Below are 19,112 nucleotides of genomic sequence, written 5' to 3' on the forward strand. Positions count from 1 at the left end.
AACTAACTCAGCTTCACTAGTCAGCTTTTCCATACTCCTGTGGACCAGGTTTCCATGACAGCTACTAGCCTGAGTTTACACCCAGGTTTCTGGGGAGAAGAAAGAGACCAGAACATCCTTAGCAGGGTGCTAATATGAGCTGCCCATCACCTTTGCAGGGGGATCTTTGCTGTGATCTTAGGTCCATAATCACAGCTAAGCAGCCTTCCCAAAACTAGCAGGGAACCCTCAGAGTAAGAGCCCTGGGCAGCTGGTCCCCTATGGCTTCTTTGGTGTTCAATAAGTTCTGCTCTTTCACCTAAAATTGAACAAAATTGGTCCTCTGCAAAGCTGTGGAGGAAGTCATAATCCTAAAGATGAAGGGTGTCCACCCTCTGCTTTGGAGTTACATTTCAGAATTGGATAAATGCGTTACCCTGTAGATAGCACGGTGCCCAGGTTGAATACCACTCACAGATAAAGGTGATTTTTTTCCCCTTGTGTGTAGCGTCTAAGAGAAGAGATGGAAGAAATCACACAGCAGCAGCTGGTGCATGATAAGTACTGCAAGGACCTCCTGGGCTTCGGGACGAAGCCTCGCCACATTACCCCCTTCACCAGCTTCCAGGCTGTACAGCCCCAGCAGTCAAATGCCTTGGTGGGGCTGCTGGGGTACAGCTCTCACCAAGGCCTCATGGGATTTGGGGCTTCCCCCAGCCCTGCTAAGTCCACCCTGGTGGAGAGTCGGTGCTGCAGAGACTTGATGGAGGAGAAGTTCGATCAGGTAAGTGGTGAGAGGTCCTCTCCCTCTTCTTCTCAGCTCCATGCCTCACTTTCCTCTGCCAACCCCTTATGCTTCCTCTCTCAGGTGTGCCAGTGGGTGCTGAAATGCAGGAATAGCAAGAACTCGCTGATCCAAATGACAATCCTTAACTTGTTGCCCCGCTTGGCCGCATTCCGACCTTCTGCCTTCACAGGTGAGGCTGTCCGTGGAAGACATCTTTGCCCATCTCAGGAAAAGCAAACAGAGGAGAGGTGATTCCCAAGTGTTATGTCTGCTTCTCACTGGAAACCGCGCCAGTGCAGGGGCTAGTGTCTGGTATCTTTGCCTCATGTCCAGTTTTCTGGTAATGTCTGAGGCAGCAGATACAGGAACAGTCAGAATGTGTAGGCAGAGAGGCAGCTCTAGGGCTAGACAAGTTCCCACATGTGGAAATCAACAAGTCCCTGAACTGACTTAAAGGAAAACAAAAGAAGGGCAGTTTCAGGTAATACCATGCAGTAGCAGCATGTCTATGAGGCAGGAAGGGGCTTGGTTACCTTCCTGCTTATGCCTCCAAGGTGGTCACTGAGCTGCTTCACTACTCTCAGAAAAAAAGGACTAGATGTTTCAAAGGCAGGTTCCACAGGCCATAGGCTGTGGGTGTCCATGCTCCTGACTGTCCCTCAGTGGGCAGTGTGGATTCCTGGCTATGACTTCTGGCCCAGCTCAGATACTGGCTTCTATGGGAGGCCTTCCTGAATCGCTGCAGCTGGAAATGTTACGTTCATTTTCCATTATATCCCTTAGCAATACATAGGCTTTAGCCTTAGACCTGGGTGGATCCTGCCTTAGCCTTCACTGTGAGCTTTTGGACAGTTTATTTCAACTTCCTGGGCCTCCACTCCCTGGCTTATAAAATTCGAATAATAATCCTTGCCTCCCAAGATAAACAGCATGAGTGTCTGAGCACCTACTATAGGGCCTGGCAGAACAAGCTCCAATAATGGAAGCCATTATTATATTAATTACTGCCTCCTTGAGCTACTTCTAGTCCATTTTGGAAAGATGGTAGAAGTGCACAGATAATAGCACTCCAGTGCCTTGCCTTACTTCCTAGGGACTTAGTGAGTGTGAGACCAGCTCAGACATCTTTGCACTTCACCGTGGTTCATGTTGCCTGTGCTTAGTAAGCATTCAGGACCAGGAGAAGGCCACCTGACCCTCAGCCTCTCTGTCCCAGCATACACTTATATGCTGCCCAACCCAAATGAAACTGCAGGAAAAGTCTAGCTACCAAGGTATTATACAGGCTGTGTAAGTAGAACATGTTAGATCATGATGAAACAGTCACATAAAAATCACTGAAGCAGAGAAGTGATAAAATGAAAATCACCTGTGTTTTCTTGGTTTTCTGTTCTTCCCACCTGACATCTGCATCCGGAAGTTCTTTTCTTTCTTAATGACCAGGCACACTCTTGCTCAGTAGAGTTTTAAATGATCTTGGGTTCAGAGTCTACTTTAGAAGAAACTAATAACTAGGCCAAATTTGATCAAAGTCTGGCATGTTGTAGAATCAGTTATCCTGGTATGTTCAAAAGATTGCCTAGCAGCAGAATTCAAAGACTCATAGGGCCTCTGGTTTATTCTTTTGATGTGGGTTTGTTGTTTTATTAAATAATACCCAAAATATGTCAGTGAAATTCAGTCTGGGCATTCCTCATTGCGTAAGTGCCACCTATTTAAAACTTACAGTTGAGAAGTCATTGCTTGAACTCTCTGATGGGAAAAGCTTTAGGACTATAAAAGTACTCACCTTAAGACCAGGTTGGAATCTCTTCAGTGTCAGACACCTAATCTCTTAGGGTGCTGCATCTGGAAAAGGAAGTTATACTCTTAATTTAAGCTCATTTCCTGTTAAAATGCTGCCCCTGTATGTAAAGGGACAGTTTCCACATTGGTTTGGTCTGATTTTAGGGCTCTGTCAGCTTCGTCTTCTGTTTTGAACCTTCAGCATGTGTCCTTGATATTAGACCACAGTAGCTGTGGGAGAAGACGTTTCTTTTTAGAGGAAATGCGTGACATGTCCATGCAGTGTGGGAGTCTGGTGCGCTGACTGAAGGTGATTCTGGCAGCCCTTGGTCCCTTTGCCTTCTTGGTGGATATGTGGTCTTGCCTTGTCTGCCGTCATGTGTGCACCTGGTGCTCACAGTCAGGGTCAGTCTCAGTGGGAGAGAAACGGAAGAGAGACAAGAACCAGAAATTTTAGCCTTCAGAGGGGACACGGCACTTCAGCTTCACTTACCCAAGAATCACATACCTTTGCATGTAAACTTTATGAAATTTTAAACTTCAGTTTTTTATAAACTTAATGAAAACACACATGACTTTTCAAATTGTAGACTAAAACTTATTCTGTTACATATGATTGTAGCAAAATTGCTAAGTAATAGCAAAGGATTTCCAGGCCAAAGCTGAGTGAAATGGCCTGCTAATTGCAAATAATATTGAATATAATTTTTAAATTTCAATATAATATAAAATAGTTAAGATGGAGAAATTATGTGATACTGTTTTGGAGACCCCCCTTTTTTTTTCTTTACAATTAAAAGGAAAAACAAGGCTGGCATGGTGGTAAATGCCTATAATCCCAGCAGCTTCGGAGGCTGAGGCAATAGGATCATGAGTTCAAAGCCAGCCTCACCAACTTAGCAAGGTCCTAAGCAACTCAGTGAGATTCTATCTCTAAATAAGATATTTAAAAAGGGAGTGGGGATGTGGCTCAGTGGTTGAGTGCCCCTGAGTTCAAACTCCGGTAGCCCCCGCACACACACGCAAAGGAAAACATCTTCTACTTCTAATATTTCTAAAAATTGTGTTTGTGGTTTGATTATCAAGCATAAGCTTCCTCTCAGATATGCCCTCTAAATTCTTAGCTTTCCAGCAGTTTTTCCTAATTGATTCTTAAACCTGAGTACTCTCTGGGAACTCTGACTTGCACATGTAGACCTCTGACCTTGAGCCATCCACTCTTGTCTTTTCTGTGCGCAGATACCCAGTACCTCCAGGATACTATGAACCACGTCCTGAGCTGTGTCAAGAAGGAGAAGGAACGTACAGCTGCCTTCCAGGCCCTGGGACTGCTTTCTGTGGCCGTGAGGTCTGAGTTTAAAGTCTACTTGCCTCGGGTGCTGGACATCATCCGAGCAGCCCTGCCGCCTAAGGACTTTGCCCATAAGTAAGCATCTCTGTGATGATTTTACCTTCCGCACTCTTTGGTTGGGGAACAAGGATGCTTCATCCCAGGTCCACAGAACTTAAGCCCATTCCATGCATCGTTTCACTGCAGGGAATTGCAGATTGTATTAAAAAAAGCCCTTTCTTAGTGGAATTCTAACCTTTTCCAAGTGAAATGACATATATGTAAATAGTTGAAGAAGTTGAATATCCTGAGAACATGTTACTTGCCAACATTGTTTTCTATATTACTATTTACAAATTATCTGACTTGGCTTTGCCCATGGCATTCAGGGGTCTTATCTTGATAGAAGAACTAAAGTGAGGAGTCCTTGAGTAGAACTGAAGAGAAACAGTATCTTTTTCCTTATCACTAAAAGAACCTCCTGTGAATAAAATACTAGCAAAACTTTCAGCACCCTACCACATTGAAGCGCCATGGTCCCTTGGCTAAGGCCGGGGAGTCAGTGTTAATAGGGTTGTGTCTCTTCCCTTTATTTTTGGCAAGGATTGTTCTGGTGAATTATTAAGTTCCACTCATTCCCAAGCCCAGTTTTCTCATCACAGGGAGAAGAACTTCTTTCGATATGATGGCTATCCCTGCCCTCTGGTCTGAAGGGGAACACACTGTACAGTTTGCTTCCTGAATAGGTACCTTGGTCAGCACCCACATGATGCCTCTGAATGTAGATAAGGGGCTCCTTCCTTAAGGCCCTTAAATGCCCTCTGCTGGATTGTTGTCATAAATGTTTAAATCCACAGTGACTACGATGTGATGGGCCCCCTCAAATTGTGAGCAAACAACCTGCACACCCATGTGTGGTGGCCCTGCCTGAGTAACTTGCCCTTGCCATGAACTGCTTTTGAGGTGGGACGTCACAAAATGTCATTGTGACTGAAATAGCCACTCTTTTTCTCTGCAGGAGGCAGAAAGCAATGCAGGTGGATGCCACAGTGTTCACGTGCATCAGCATGCTGGCACGAGCAATGGGACCAGGCATCCAGCAGGACATCAAGGAGCTGTTGGAGCCCATGCTGGCAGTGGGGCTGAGGTAGGTGTCGGAAATTTGAGCCTTTCCTGTCTTAGTTAGCAAGAGGCCTGGCTCATGGCGTCAGGACTGCACTGGAAAGACATGGCATGGATTGTTGCATATTGGTTTGGATAAGCAGGAGTGCTGATTAGATACGGGCTAGTTTGGAATCTAGTTTTACTAGAGTTGAATCACTAGCTAGCTAAGCAATCTTGATTAAGTTACCTATTTGAGCCTCTGTTTTCTCATCTGGAAAAATGAATATAGTAGTAGTTACTATTGTGCAGGGTGGTTGTGGGGATTGAGTCAATAGAGTTCATAATGGCCATTCTTAACACACTACCTGGCTTATCGGAACCACCCAGTAAATATTTGTACCTGTTGTTTTAAGTTATTGAACAAATTGGATAAGCTCTCTCTTTACTTTTCTTCATCTATAAAATAAGGATGATGTCTTAATCTCCTTCCCCATTTGCTTATTGAGACTTGGTCTTCTGTGATGGCTGAATTATTTTAACAAGTTCTCCTGTGATGAAGACCAGAAACCCATAGATTTTTCTGAAATCTAAGACCAGGCCAAGAGAATTCAGCACATTTACTCTATTTTATAACATCCTTTCTACTTGGAGACCAACCAGTGATGGGGCCTGATCCCCTGGCTTGGCAAGAAGGGCTGTTTCTACCAAGAACTGATAGAACGTCATGTGCCCAACCCCTTATTACTGGTTTCCTTCCCCTCAGCCCTGCTCTCACTGCTGTGCTCTATGACCTGAGCCGCCAGATTCCACAACTGAAGAAGGACATTCAGGACGGGCTACTGAAGATGTTATCTCTGGTTCTTATGCACAAACCCCTCCGGCACCCGGGCATGCCCAAGGGCCTGGCTCATCAGCTGGCCTCTCCTGGCCTCACCACCCTCCCTGAGGCCAGTGATGTGGGCAGCATCACTCTTGCCCTCCGAACCCTTGGCAGCTTTGAGTTTGAAGGTAAGAATTGCAGTGGCTCTTGCCCAGGCAAGGATTGATGCCAGGAATCTGAGAAAGGGATAAAGCTGCCTGTCATTCCTGGATTTTGCCAAGGTCTTCCACTTGCTGATTCTATAGCAGCTTCTCCTTCCCAGGATCTGTCCATGTACCATTAATACCTACTGTTTGCTTCTTTGTCCCATACTGTGTTGGGGGGTAGATTGATCCAAGGAAATAATGCTTCAGAAATGGAAAAGTCAGAGATGGAACCCCTTACCTCCTCACCTTCCCACTTCCATGGAACTGAGATATTTATGCTTGAAAAATGTATAAGCAGGGGCTTTAGGTGTTTGTTCCTGTGGTAGTATGATTTCCAAGAGTGCTGTACTATGTAGTTCAGTTTGGAATTCGAAGCTGCAGATAAATCCACATTAATACCTAGAGAGAGAGATTTTTGGAGGAAAAATGGATACTTTCAAAATTTCAGATCATGTAGGGAAGGCTTATCAGGGCTACAGGGAGAGAAGGAGTATAGAAAACCTAAGTCACCTGTCTTGAGACTAATGGCCAGCTGTGGCTTCCCATCATGGCTCCCCCATGTAACATTCACTGACACCCACCATAATTTCTTTCTAATGAATAAAATGGGCTGAATTTAAGCTTAGCCTATTCCCTTTTTGATGTTCAAATCTGGGAACTAAATAGACAAGATAATCTTGATCAAAATGGTTTTGCCCCCTCTGGAAGTGGAAGAGTTTGGGTCAGAATATTTTTTGGAAGGACTACAGGAAGGATTAGAGCTGGGGCACCTTCTCTCTCCTTTTCCACCTCTCCTGCCTTTCTGCTGACTGGAAACCATGGTTCCCCATTCAGGGAAGAGTTCTGAGCCAAGCTTATTGATTAACACCTTGTGCAGCATGAAATGAGTCGCCACAAAATGGAAAGTGCAGCTAACAAATTGCAGACCTACCTGTCAAAGTAGCAGTGCTTACTCTATTTTCTGTCTGCTTTGTATCCAGGCCACTCCCTGACCCAGTTTGTCCGCCACTGTGCGGATCATTTCCTGAACAGTGAGCACAAGGAGATCCGCATGGAAGCTGCTCGCACCTGCTCCCGCCTGCTCACGCCCTCCATCCACCTCGTCAGTGGCCATGCTCACGTGGTCAGCCAGACTGCTGTGCAGGTGGTGGCAGATGTGCTCAGCAAACTGCTCGTGGTTGGAATCACAGATCCTGGTAAAGTTTACAGATAAAAGCAGTCTGGGAGATTCAAAAGCTGGGGCAGTTGGAAGTTGCTGGTTTTATTACATGGCCTCTCTGGAGAGCTGCAGCAGGTGATGTTCAGATTTTTCCCTGTGAAGGCATAAGGCTTGGCTATTACAGCCTGTTGGTATAAGATAATCTGCCTTTGATTCCTTTACTCCTAAGGAGAGAAAAGAATAGCAGTAGGTTAGATGAGAGCAGGTTGTCCAGAGTCTGCCCCCTAGGCTGGTGGCAGTGGAAGTAGAAGCTGGAAAATGGGATGGTGAAGAGGGGTTCAAAGGCTTAATTACTCTTGCAGACCCTGACATCCGCTACTGCGTCTTGGCATCCCTGGATGAGCGCTTTGATGCACACCTCGCCCAGGCAGAGAATTTGCAGGCCCTGTTTGTGGCCCTAAATGACCAGGTGTTTGAGATCCGGGAGCTGGCTATCTGCACTGTGGGCCGACTCAGTAGCATGAACCCTGCCTTCGTCATGCCTTTCCTGCGAAAGATGCTCATCCAGGTAATGCGGGTGACAGACTTACAGGCAGTGGAGAGTGAGAGCTGCTTAGGGAAGAAGCATAGAGGACAAAGGGGGGGAAAAGTGGAGATAACTGGTAAAGCCACATTTGACTCAGGAGTTCCTTGTTTCCTAGCTTCGTTATTATAATTCTAGTGCTTTTTACCTCATGAGCTTCTTGTCAGTGTGACTCCAGAGTGCATCTTAGTCCCAGGATAATCTCTCATGTGGCTGTTTCTTCCTGGCAGTCATCAGTGATCCCCTGTCTCGGTGCTCTTCATGCACTCACTCATCTGCTGCTGCTAGTGGAGTCCTCTGGTACCTTCCCGTCTGTTCTACAACTTTGCTTGCTGATGCCAGGTCAAGCACAGAGGTCATTGTTCTTAAAAATAACATGTGGGTATGGTTCCAATACCTTTTCAGTGGCCATTGCCTTTGGACTGGGGGTCCCTGGCTTTTATTCTTAAATAATGTGAGTTGCCAAGCTACACAGCTTAGACTACAGCCTACAGGAGTTTCAGGCTGGCATAGCTACTAGATCAGGTAGAATATTCAATTCCTGCTGAAACCTGGCTCTTCAATTTTTTTTTTTTTTTTAATATTTTTAGTTGTAGATGGATACAATGCCTTTATTTTGTTATTTAGTTTTTTTGTTTGTTTTTTTGGTTTTTTTTTTAATGTGGTGCTGTGCATCAAACCCAGTGCTTCACACATGTTAGACAAGCACTCTACTACTGAGCCACAACCCTAGCCCCTGGCTTTTCAATTTTTGTCTTCAGTTACCAAGGAAGCTCTCTGTGAGTGATACCTGGTCCAGTCCTTCCTGCCCCAAATTACTTCCACCTTCCTCTTCCCGGTCTTTTATGTCACTCACCCAGTCATTTCCTACCTCCCACCTTCACCCTGTCCCCCCCTCGCCCTCTGCTTCCTGATCCTACCCTAGGCTTCTTTTGAAATGTTTGCTTTTTGTAACATACAAAGGACTTAAACAGAAAATCATTAATATATGTAACTCTAGACCCTGGAGAAATGTCATTTATTCACAATTTGTCACGATTTGTCACTTTTACAACCATAGTAAAAGGGGTTGTAAATTATATCATCAATCAATGAATTAGGAAATTGTAATTATGTTGGCACCTCTGTGTTTAGCCTAGTGATTTATCCCTTTAACTGCTGCCCTTGTTAGGATTGCCTGTCATGTTAAGTCTTTGTAAGATACTAAAGCTTTGGAAGGAAAAGAAGTCGTCGCTGAGCCTGCCAGCTCGTATTGCATTCAGCAAGTTTGGAAATATCTCCTAATGAGAAAATAGCATGTTCATTCAGCAAGACTTTTTTGAAGCACCTGTTGTATCCTGGGTCCTACTGGATTCTGGCAGGATATCTGTGAGCCACCCAGTCATGGCTTCTGCCCTCTTGAGACTAACAGTTCTCAGGCCATCTCAGTTTTCTCATATTGGAGAATGGGAAGCTCTATTGAATGAATGTACTGATTTTAACCCTTAAAGATTCAAAATTTTAAAAATACATGTTTTTTTTTTTTAACTTCAGTATAGACTTTCCAAAATTAAATTGTACGTGTTCATGCTTGGTCAGTGCCTTGCTTTGTCTTAAGGTCTTGGTCATCAGGTTGCAACAAGCTCCCTGGCTCCACTCTGCCCTGCCCACAGGGTTGTGCTTTGCTCCTCAGGGCACATTTCCTTGAGCCGGCCATCTCTTTTTGTTGTCATGGGTCTGTTCTTGGTATCTCCATTTTCTGCTGCTGTCTGCTGTGACTGGGAAAAAACAGGCTGTCATGGGGATCCAGAGATCGGTGTTATTAAATCAATAACCTCAGACAATGAGATTCTTCTGGGTAGTAGAGTTAACTGGGGCTTTGATATTTCTTTCCTCATTGCTCAGAGATTTCCTTCTGACAACTTCAGCTATCCATAAGTCAGTCTGTATCAAGTTGTAGCCACCTGTACTGCTGTGAGCATGATGTTCTGGTGTCTTGTATTTTAAGGATGTCAGTGAGAACAAACATGTCACTTCTATTCAGTAAGGCTCAAGGGGGTCCCATTGATGTAATTTCTAACTCTTGGGCTTATTTAGATGTGCTGAAGACAGATATGGAATATTAACATTTCTCTCATCATCATAAGCTATTCTGTTATTTGATTCCTTTGTCATTATTTATAGGCCCTTTTACTGATTTACTTTTTAGACAAAGATTTTTTTCCCGGGGAGCCCTCTCTTCAGTCCTCGTTTCTGCAAACCCTAATCACAGCTCTCTCTGCTGCACTGTTAAGAGAGGATTGTGGGACTTAAGTACTGTGATGGAAGGAGCAGGGGCAGCATTCAAACCATGTTTCTCCCGTCGTAGCTGTATCCCAAGGCTACTATGTCAGCTGCAGAGAAGTCCTTTGTTGGGTATCTGGCAGTGATTTAATCCACCGTGGAGACCTGGTTTCTTTCTCCCCTGCCCTGCCACATTTTCCCTAGTAATGCATAGTTCTTCTCTGTAATGTCCTCTACCATAGTAAGCCTTTCTTTCCCACAGATTTTGACAGAGCTGGAGCACAGCGGCATTGGGAGAATCAAAGAGCAGAGTGCCCGCATGCTGGGGCACCTGGTCTCCAATGCTCCCCGACTCATCCGCCCCTACATGGAGCCTATTCTGAAGGTAATGCACAAGAGACAGCAAGATAGGCACTTCTCCTGATTGGGATAGCGTGGGAGTGTTTTGGTGCTCGCTGGTACACTGAACAAAGGAGATCATGTCATTGTTCCCAGGCTTGGGGACAAGGACCACCTCAAGTATCTTCAGTTAAAGAGTACCAAGAATCTCACCAGTTATAGAAAAATTCTCATAAGGTATAAGATATGATGCTTCAGGTCACCTCGTCAAATGTGCTTGGAAAGGAGTTGGACAGCTGCCTGAAATAGTCCCCCAATATGAAGAAAAATGAGATTTAAACCTTGAAACAACCTTCAAATCTGAATGCATTAGAGTTATGTGAAGTTTTTCTTTTGTTTTATTCTTGTTTTGTTTTGCTTTTGTGGTGCTGGGGATTGAACCCAGGGCCTTGTGCATGCGGGGCAAGCACTCTACCAACTGAGCTATATCTGCAACCCTGTTTTGTTTCATTCTTTTTCTTTTAATAATACCTGTTCATCTGGATAAATAATCAGAGATAGAGCTGAGAGGAGACATGGAGATGTTTTTAAATCATGGTGTTTCCCAGCTTTCTCAGATGTTAGACTTGTACCTGATAAGGAGAAAAGTTAGGGAATCCAAAGAAAAGTTGGGAATCCAGAAGATCCTAGATTCATAAAGCCTAGACATAATTTGACTGAAATGATCTCTTGGGTGAATTTTACTTATGTAAAAAAAAATATATATATATATCTTTTAGATTCTATCTTGTAATCATATTTTCCTACTTTCTTTCTATAGGCTTTAATTTTGAAACTGAAAGATCCGGACCCTGATCCAAACCCAGGGGTGATCAATAACGTCTTGGCCACTATAGGAGAATTGGCTCAGGTGAGATGACAACCACTTTTTTTACACTGTGGAAGGGACTCTTTAACCTCTGAGGAAGTCAAAATCCTTTTTAATGTGTAATTTCTACTACCCTCTTTATTTTGCAGGTCAGTGGCCTAGAAATGAGGAAGTGGGTGGATGAACTTTTTATCATCATCATGGACATGCTCCAGGACTCCTCTCTGTTGGCCAAAAGGCAGGTGAGCACTACATTTCCTGTTGGAGCAGGGAAGGACCCCCTGCCCCGGGGCCAGTGACCTTGCTTCTCTTTATTCACCTCCATTTCTCCATCCAGTGCCTACCTAGCACAGAATTGGATATATAGTACACATTTGATGATATTTGTTGAATAAGTAAAAGTTCTTGAAAAATACTTGGAGCTAGAATTACGGTCATCCTGACCTGCAGCCCCTTTCAGCATTAGAGATGAGCAGCACCATTTCCCCTGTGCCAAGGAGAATGTAGCTCTGTTATCAGAGCCTCAGTTCCTGAAGGAGAAACAAAGCCTTGGCCACAGGCTGTAGTTCAGACAGCTTCATATAACCCTCCCATCATTTGAGCTTATTAGATGACTAGATTAAAATTTAAAATAACCTTAATTTCCTTTTGAATCACTTGTAAATCATGTGGGATATGAAAGAACTCTGTTTCCTTTAAGAGAGTTGAGAGTATTTATCTTTTGATATAGTGATTGTGTTTGTACTTGAACAGCCATGTTTTTATGCCTTCTCAGGAATTCTGTTCATAGTGTCTCTTCTAGAAACTTTTTTCTTATAATAGGCTCTAACAATCCTGATATGAAGAGTATGACTATGCTTTCTATTCTTTGATTCAATGAACCAAGGGATCTTTTGCCCTTCCAGGTGGCTCTGTGGACCCTGGGGCAATTAGTAGCCAGCACTGGCTATGTGGTGGAGCCCTACAGGAAGTACCCCACCTTGCTTGAGGTGCTGCTGAATTTTCTGAAGACCGAACAGAACCAGGGCACAAGGAGAGAGGTAGGAAACATGGGAACCTGGTCTTAGGAGGCTTTGCTAGGACTGTGGAGAGAGAGAAGCAGGAGGATCAGACTTCCTATCCTTCTCCATTTTGATCATGAACCTATTCATTTTGGGCTATGAATTAGGGATTTTGGAACTTGAGAGGAATATTTGTGAAAGCTGTGGTATCAGATGTTGTGGTGAATGTTTTCTTTTCCTCTTTAGGCTATCCGTGTGTTAGGGCTTTTAGGGGCTTTGGATCCCTACAAGCACAAAGTGAACATCGGCATGATTGACCAGTCCCGGGACGCGTCTGCAGTCAGCCTGTCAGAATCCAAGTCAAGTCAGGATTCCTGTAAGTTGGGGGCCTGTGAACGATCTGCCACATTCTGACTCAGGAAGCCCTACTGGTCATTTTTAGAGAGAGACTTGGCCCAGATACTGAAATGATAGCACATTTTTAGAGTAACCACAACTCAGGGCTGGGGTCGTGGCTCAGTGGTAGAGCGCTCACCTAGCACATGCGAGGCCCTGGGTTCCATCTTCAGCACCACATAAAAATAAATAAATAAAACAAAGGTATTGTGTCCAATTACAACTAAAAAATTAATGTTAAAAAAAAATGAAAAGTCCACGGTTTCCTGTTTTTCAGTGGGCTGGGGATACCACTCACAGTGTGGCCAGAGTCCCCTCGTCTGTCCAGATTTCTTTCCAGTGGTTAACAGGCTTAGTGAGCCTCTCTGTACTCCTTTCTTGGTACCAATGAGTGAGATAGGAATTATCACCCCATCACCTCTGTTCATCTCTTACTCTTTTGTTAGTGCCTCTCTGGGGTTCTTTGTTATTATCGCACCCAAGGAAGAAAATGATAGGCTTCATTCTCCCATCAGATGCAAGGCCCAGGGCATAGAAAAACTAGTAGCAAATAGAAATCCATGAAAGGTTTGGCCCTTGAGCCCCATTGCCTTTGACAAGTAGCCTGAGAGAATGGGGTCAGGGGTGGGACACAAGATAGTTTTCTAGACTTGGCCCACTGTCTATCAGGGCAGACCTGTTCCTGAAAATCAAGATTCAATAGTAACTGTCCCAACTATTCCAGCCGAGTATTATTTTCCTAAAATAGAATAATTTATTTCTAAACACTATAGATAGGATCATATTGTTTCCAATTCCTTCTTCCTTCTAGATATTAGAAAAGTGTACTTTTGATGTTATCTTGTTAGATCACCGCTGTTGAGAGCAAAGCTTGAGCCTGGGGGTAGTACACATCTGTAATCCCAGTGACCAGGAGGCTCAGGCAGGAGGATCACAAGTTTGAGGCTAGACTGAGCAACTTAATGAGACCCTGTTTCAAAACAGAAAATAAAAAGGGCTGGTGATACAGCTAGTGGTAGAGTGCCTGTGGTTTCCTTCCCCAGTACCAGAAAGAAAGAGTGAAGAACACAGCTGCAGCCACATCCTTCTCTCCACCTGGTTCAGTTCTCACCCTTGCTGCATGTTAATACCCTGGGCACAATGCTTGAAATCTTTGCTGTTCAGGTCAGGGAGCATTTTCCTGCTAACTTGTCTGAATTCCCTAGAGGGGTCAGGCAGCTGTGGAACAGATGCTTGCCTAATTTAATTATCTTTACTTTCATTTGTGGGAATAATTGTTTTTATTGATGACTTTAGCTTTGAGGTTGTGAACTGTAATGGTAAGAAGAGTTAAACAGCAATATTTGAAAACCCCATCATGTGCTGTTTTAGGCTTTGGTGGTGTGGATAATAGCAGGTCCCTGATGGTGACAGGGTCTCACGGAGTTGCTGCTCATCACTTCCTAACAGACCCTGTATTCCCAGTGGTGTTACAATATACCCGGGAAAATAATAGGAATGCTAATGTTTTTGAGGAGGTTTTAGTTTACTGTTAGCCCTGCTCTGCTTAAAGTTAAAGTCATGTCACCAATAGCTTATGGTTCTCTTTGTCATTTTGTCCCAGCGGACTATAGCACCAGTGAAATGCTGGTCAACATGGGAAACCTGCCTCTGGACGAGTTCTATCCAGCTGTGTCCATGGTGGCCCTGATGCGGATCTTCCGAGACCAGTCCCTCTCTCACCATCACACCATGGTTGTCCAGGCCATCACCTTCATCTTCAAGTCCCTGGGGCTCAAGTGTGTGCAGTTTCTGCCCCAAGTCATGCCCACATTCCTTAATGTCATCCGGGTCTGTGACGGGGCCATCCGGGAAGTAAGTACCCAAAACCCCACTCTGCTCTCTGCCCTGCCACACATGCACAGATTGTCTGTGTCTCGGGTTCCTAGCACTGCGTTTGGCTTGCTGGGGACTGTTGCCATTCCTTCCCTTAACTTCTGACACTTGATTGTATAGTCGGCTCAGTCCAATTTCCTGGTCTGTCCTCTCAGGATAGCTGAAGAAGTACTGTCTTGGGGAAGAGGCACAGTGTTGTTCTAGAGTTCAGTCCAGTTGTGAAATATTTCACAGTCTGGATTTCTGGTTGCTTCTTCATGAATAGATTTAAGTCTCACATTTTTAGTGAAAATCCTACATGGGGGATGTCACATACTTCATACTGGATCTCATAATATCAGTGGTCTAGTTATTGTCCATTCTAAGTTTCAGCACTTGATTAAGTTGGTATCTACCAGACTCCTCCATTATAAAATTAACTTTTTTCCTTTGTCATTGATAATTACCCCATGGGATTTCACTTTGAGATGATGTGACTGTGCTGTTCCTCAACTACCTTTCACCCAGTGATTTTAGTGTTTGTTGATATCCTTGCTTAAATCAGTTTCTGAACTGCTAGTTGCAAAATCACGTCTATCCTGCTCTGCCATCCCTTCCACTGGTCTTAGCTGGCATTTTTCTGTAAAGATGTCCCCCACCACCACTACTTTCTTTGTCTCAACCACAGAAAGCGCAGAGTGGCTACTTGATTACTATACCCATACCATTAGCAACAACAACCTACAATTAGTAGTTTAATCTGTAAAGTTCAAATTGGCTTTGCAGTTCCTGCTCTTCTTAGATTATACTAAGAATATACAGAGTACTGTGCTTAAAAGATATTTGAATTAATTATTTTTCCTCTGTGATCATATTACCAACTTGATATACATTTAAAGGAGATAGTAGTCTTTTTGTTTGTCTGTTTTGGTACTGGGGATTGAACTCAAGGGCACTCCACCACTGAGCCACATTCCCAGCCCTATTTTGTATTTTATTTAGAGACAAGGTCTCACTGAGTTGCTTAGTGCCTGGCTTTTGCTGAGGCTGGTGATCCTCGTGTCTCAGCCTCCTGAGCTGCTGGGATTATAAGCATGCGCCACTGCGCCTGGCTGAAAGTGTTTTTTTAAACTTTGTGTTTGGAGTTTAGTAGTATCTTTTTTTTTTCTCCTGGAAAAGGGTTTAACTGTGCTGCCCGGATTGGTCTCAAACTCCTGCCTTGGCCTCCCAAATAGTTGAGACTACAGATGCAAACCGCCATGCTCAGCTTGCAATTTATTTTTAAATATTGTGCTTACAACTATCAAATCATTGAATGGTTTTGTTTCTATTTTTTTTTATTATTTTTATGTTTTGTAGTTATAGATGGACAGAATACCTTTATTTTATTTCATTTGTTTATTTTTTTATGTGGTGCTGAGGAACCTCACACATGCTAGGCAAGCACTCTGCAACTGAGCTACAGCCCCAGCCCCTGTTTTTGTTTTAGTTTATGGTACTGGGCACAGAACCCACAGACACTCCACCACTGAGCTACGAACCCAGCCCTTCTTCCTTTTTAGAAATAGAATTTCACTAAATCTCCAAGGCGACCTTTAATCCTCCTGCCTCAGCCTCCTGAGTCATTGAGATTATAGGTGTGCACCACTGTACCCACCTGACCTCATTAAATTCTTGTTAATTCTAATAATTCACTTATAGATTCTCCCAAATTTTTACTCTAGATAATCATATAGTCTGAAAAAACAAAGAAAGGAGAAGAAACAGGGGGAAGGGGTAGTTTGGTTGTTTTCATTTTAATCAGTAAATCATTTATTACTTTTCCTTATGCATTCCTCAGACCTCTGCTGCACTGTTGATTAGATGCGGTGCTAATGGAAATCTCGAACCTTTTTTCTTATTTGAACCCAGGGATACTTAACAGGACACCTGTTAAACTTTCACCTCTAAGTATACTATTTGCTGCAGGATTTAGGTAGATGGCCTTATATGGGTTATAAGCATTTCTTCATAGTCTTAGTTTGTCAAAGAGTTTTTATCATAAATAGGTATTGAATTTACTAAATGCCTTTAATTAATGTTTTAGTTGTAGATAGACACAATACCTTTTTTTTTTTTAAATTTACTTTTATGTGGTGTTGAAGATCAAACCTAGTGCCTCACACGTGGTAGGCAAGTGCTCTACAACTGAGCTATACCCCCAGCCTCTCAAATGCCTTTTCTCTGTCTATTTGCAATGATGATCATTTGGTTTTTCTCTTTCAGTGTGTTAATATGTTGCATTACATCGATATATGTTTGATGTTGAAGCATTCCACCAAGGTTATGATGTATATTTTAACATATTGATTTTATGTCTGATATTTAGTTTAGAATTTTTGCACCTATGTTCTTGAATAGATTTTTTTTTTTCTGTGCTGAGGATTCCCAACCCTTTTTTAAATTTTCTTTTGAGAGAGTGTCCCATAGATGCCCAGATTGGCTTCAACCTTGTCATTCTTCTGCCTCAGCCTCTGAGTAGCTGGGATTGATTGCAGGTGTGCACCACCTTGCCTGGCTTGTTTTTAAACTATAGATTCAGAGATCTATTTAACTTTTCACGTTTTTTTTTTTTTCTTGTAGAAATTTTTGATACAGTTTGGTCACGTATTTCTAGGAAACTTAATTTTCTCTAAATGAGAAAATTTATTGTCATGACATCATTTGCTCTTTTTTTTTTGGTACTGGGGATTGAACCCAGGGATACTTAACTAGTAGGCACATCACCAGCCCTTTTTTTATTTTGAAACAGGGTGTCACTTAGTATCTGAGGCTAGCCTGGAACTTGCAGTCCTCCTGCCTCAGCATGCAGCGTCACTGGAATTATAGGTGTCGTTCTTATATCTTATAATTTCTTCTTAGAAATTTGTCTTAGTATTTTTTATTTTTCAGAGAAAAAACTTTTGCCTTTATTAATTTTATCTCTTGTATCTTCGTTTTCTATTTAATTAATCTGCTATTTATTATTACTTTCTTCTTTTTCTGCTTTTTTTAATTTTTTTGTGGTGCTGGGGATTGAACCCAGGTCCTTGTACATATGAGGCAAGCACTCTACCAGCTGAGCTATATCCTCAGACCTTTTATATTTTATTTTGAGAGAGGGTCTGGTTAAATTGCTTTGGACCTCGCTAAGTTGCTGAGGCTGGCTTTGAACTCGTGATACTCTTGCCTCAGCCTCCCATGCCGCTGGAATTACAGGCATGCACCACCATGTGTGGCTCTTTTTTTTTTTTTTTTTTTTTTTTTTTTAAAAAAATTTTTCACCACCTCTCATTGGCAGTGATTCNTTTTTTTTTTTTTTTTTTTTTCTTTTTAAGAAAAATTCTTGTGTTGGAATTCTAGGTCATTAATTGTCAATCTTATTTTCTAATGCAATTTGTTTGGATTATAAACTTCAAGTATTACTTAGCTACATTCCAAAAACATTTTTAAACTTTACTAAGATAAAATTTACATATCATAAAATTCACCCTTGTTAAATATAAAATTCACATTCTTAGTGAATTTATAGAGTTAAGCAATCATCACACAGTCTAATTTTTGCCACAACCAAAAACTTCCTGCTTGTTTGCATTCATTTTCTACGCTTATCCCATCCCTAGGCAACCTCAGATCTGCTTCCTGTCTCTATGGATTTGCCTTTCCTGCATATTCCTTATAATTGGAATCATGGGACATGTGATATTGTGTCTAGCTTCTTTCACTTAACATCATACTTTTGAAGTTCATCCATATTGTAATGTTTTTTTGGTAGCTTATTTCTCTTTCACTGCTGAATAATAATAATGTATTTTCATTTTTGTTCAGAAATATTTTCTAATGTTTATGGTTTGTTTCTTTTACCCTGGAGTGAGTTAGAAGTGGATATTTTACATAGAAATTTATAAGGTTTTAAATTTCTCTTTTTGTGTTGATTTCTAACTTAATTGCATTGTGCTTATGATTCTCTGTTTGCTGAAATTGCCTTCATGGTCTCATATGTAATGGCTTTTCATGTCTCCTGTGGGGTGGGGATAGTATATGTTGGCTACTGTTATGCACAGGATTCTGCATGTTATTAGCCTGAACTGATTACATACTTTGTTCAAATCTTCTATATCCTTATTAGTTTTCTGTTAGCTCAAATTTCAGTCACTGAGAGAAGTAAGTTTAAAGTCTTCTTTAGTAGTAGATTTATTAATTTCTCATAGTTCAGCCAATTTTATGTATTTTTAAGGTTATATTATTATATGCATACAAAATTAAAATTTATCTTCATGGTAAATTTAATTTCATTATTATGAAATGACCCTCTTTATCTTGAATAATATCTTAAAATTTATTTTGCCTAATATTAGCATATTTTGATTGCTGATACAATTGGATTTATTTTTACTATATCACATAATGCTTTCTTTTTTATTTCATCTTTTGATTTTATTTGTTGACCGCTTTTAATTTTTTAAAACATTTTGTAATGAAATTATTTCAGTTATAAACAAAAGTAGACAACCTGTTAGGTTCTCTATGCCCATCAACTGTTATTAGCACTTTGACTCTCTCTCTCTCTCTCTCTCTCTCTCTCTCTCTCTCCCTCTCTCTCTCCCTCTCCCCCCCCCCC

General features: G+C 42.2%; 1 protein-coding gene across 1 annotated transcript in view; it reads left to right on the plus strand.

Moving 5' to 3' along the window:
* Window positions 1-19,112, plus strand: part of Mtor (mechanistic target of rapamycin kinase) — a 117,197-nt gene that overhangs the window by 9,025 nt on the left and 89,060 nt on the right. Inside the window, exons 7-19 of the mRNA XM_015501391.2 lie at window positions 488-763; window positions 848-956; window positions 3,791-3,977; window positions 4,900-5,028; window positions 5,749-5,993; window positions 6,992-7,207; window positions 7,533-7,738; window positions 10,278-10,400; window positions 11,175-11,264; window positions 11,372-11,464; window positions 12,128-12,262; window positions 12,470-12,599; window positions 14,223-14,473. Coding sequence (XP_015356877.1) covers window positions 488-763; window positions 848-956; window positions 3,791-3,977; window positions 4,900-5,028; window positions 5,749-5,993; window positions 6,992-7,207; window positions 7,533-7,738; window positions 10,278-10,400; window positions 11,175-11,264; window positions 11,372-11,464; window positions 12,128-12,262; window positions 12,470-12,599; window positions 14,223-14,473 — 2,190 coding nt within the window. The remainder of the gene's footprint in view (window positions 1-487; window positions 764-847; window positions 957-3,790; window positions 3,978-4,899; window positions 5,029-5,748; window positions 5,994-6,991; window positions 7,208-7,532; window positions 7,739-10,277; window positions 10,401-11,174; window positions 11,265-11,371; window positions 11,465-12,127; window positions 12,263-12,469; window positions 12,600-14,222; window positions 14,474-19,112) is intronic.

This window comes from Marmota marmota, unplaced genomic scaffold (genome assembly GCF_001458135.2).
Source record: "Marmota marmota marmota unplaced genomic scaffold, marMar, whole genome shotgun sequence".
Lineage (NCBI taxonomy): Eukaryota > Metazoa > Chordata > Mammalia > Rodentia > Sciuridae > Marmota > Marmota marmota.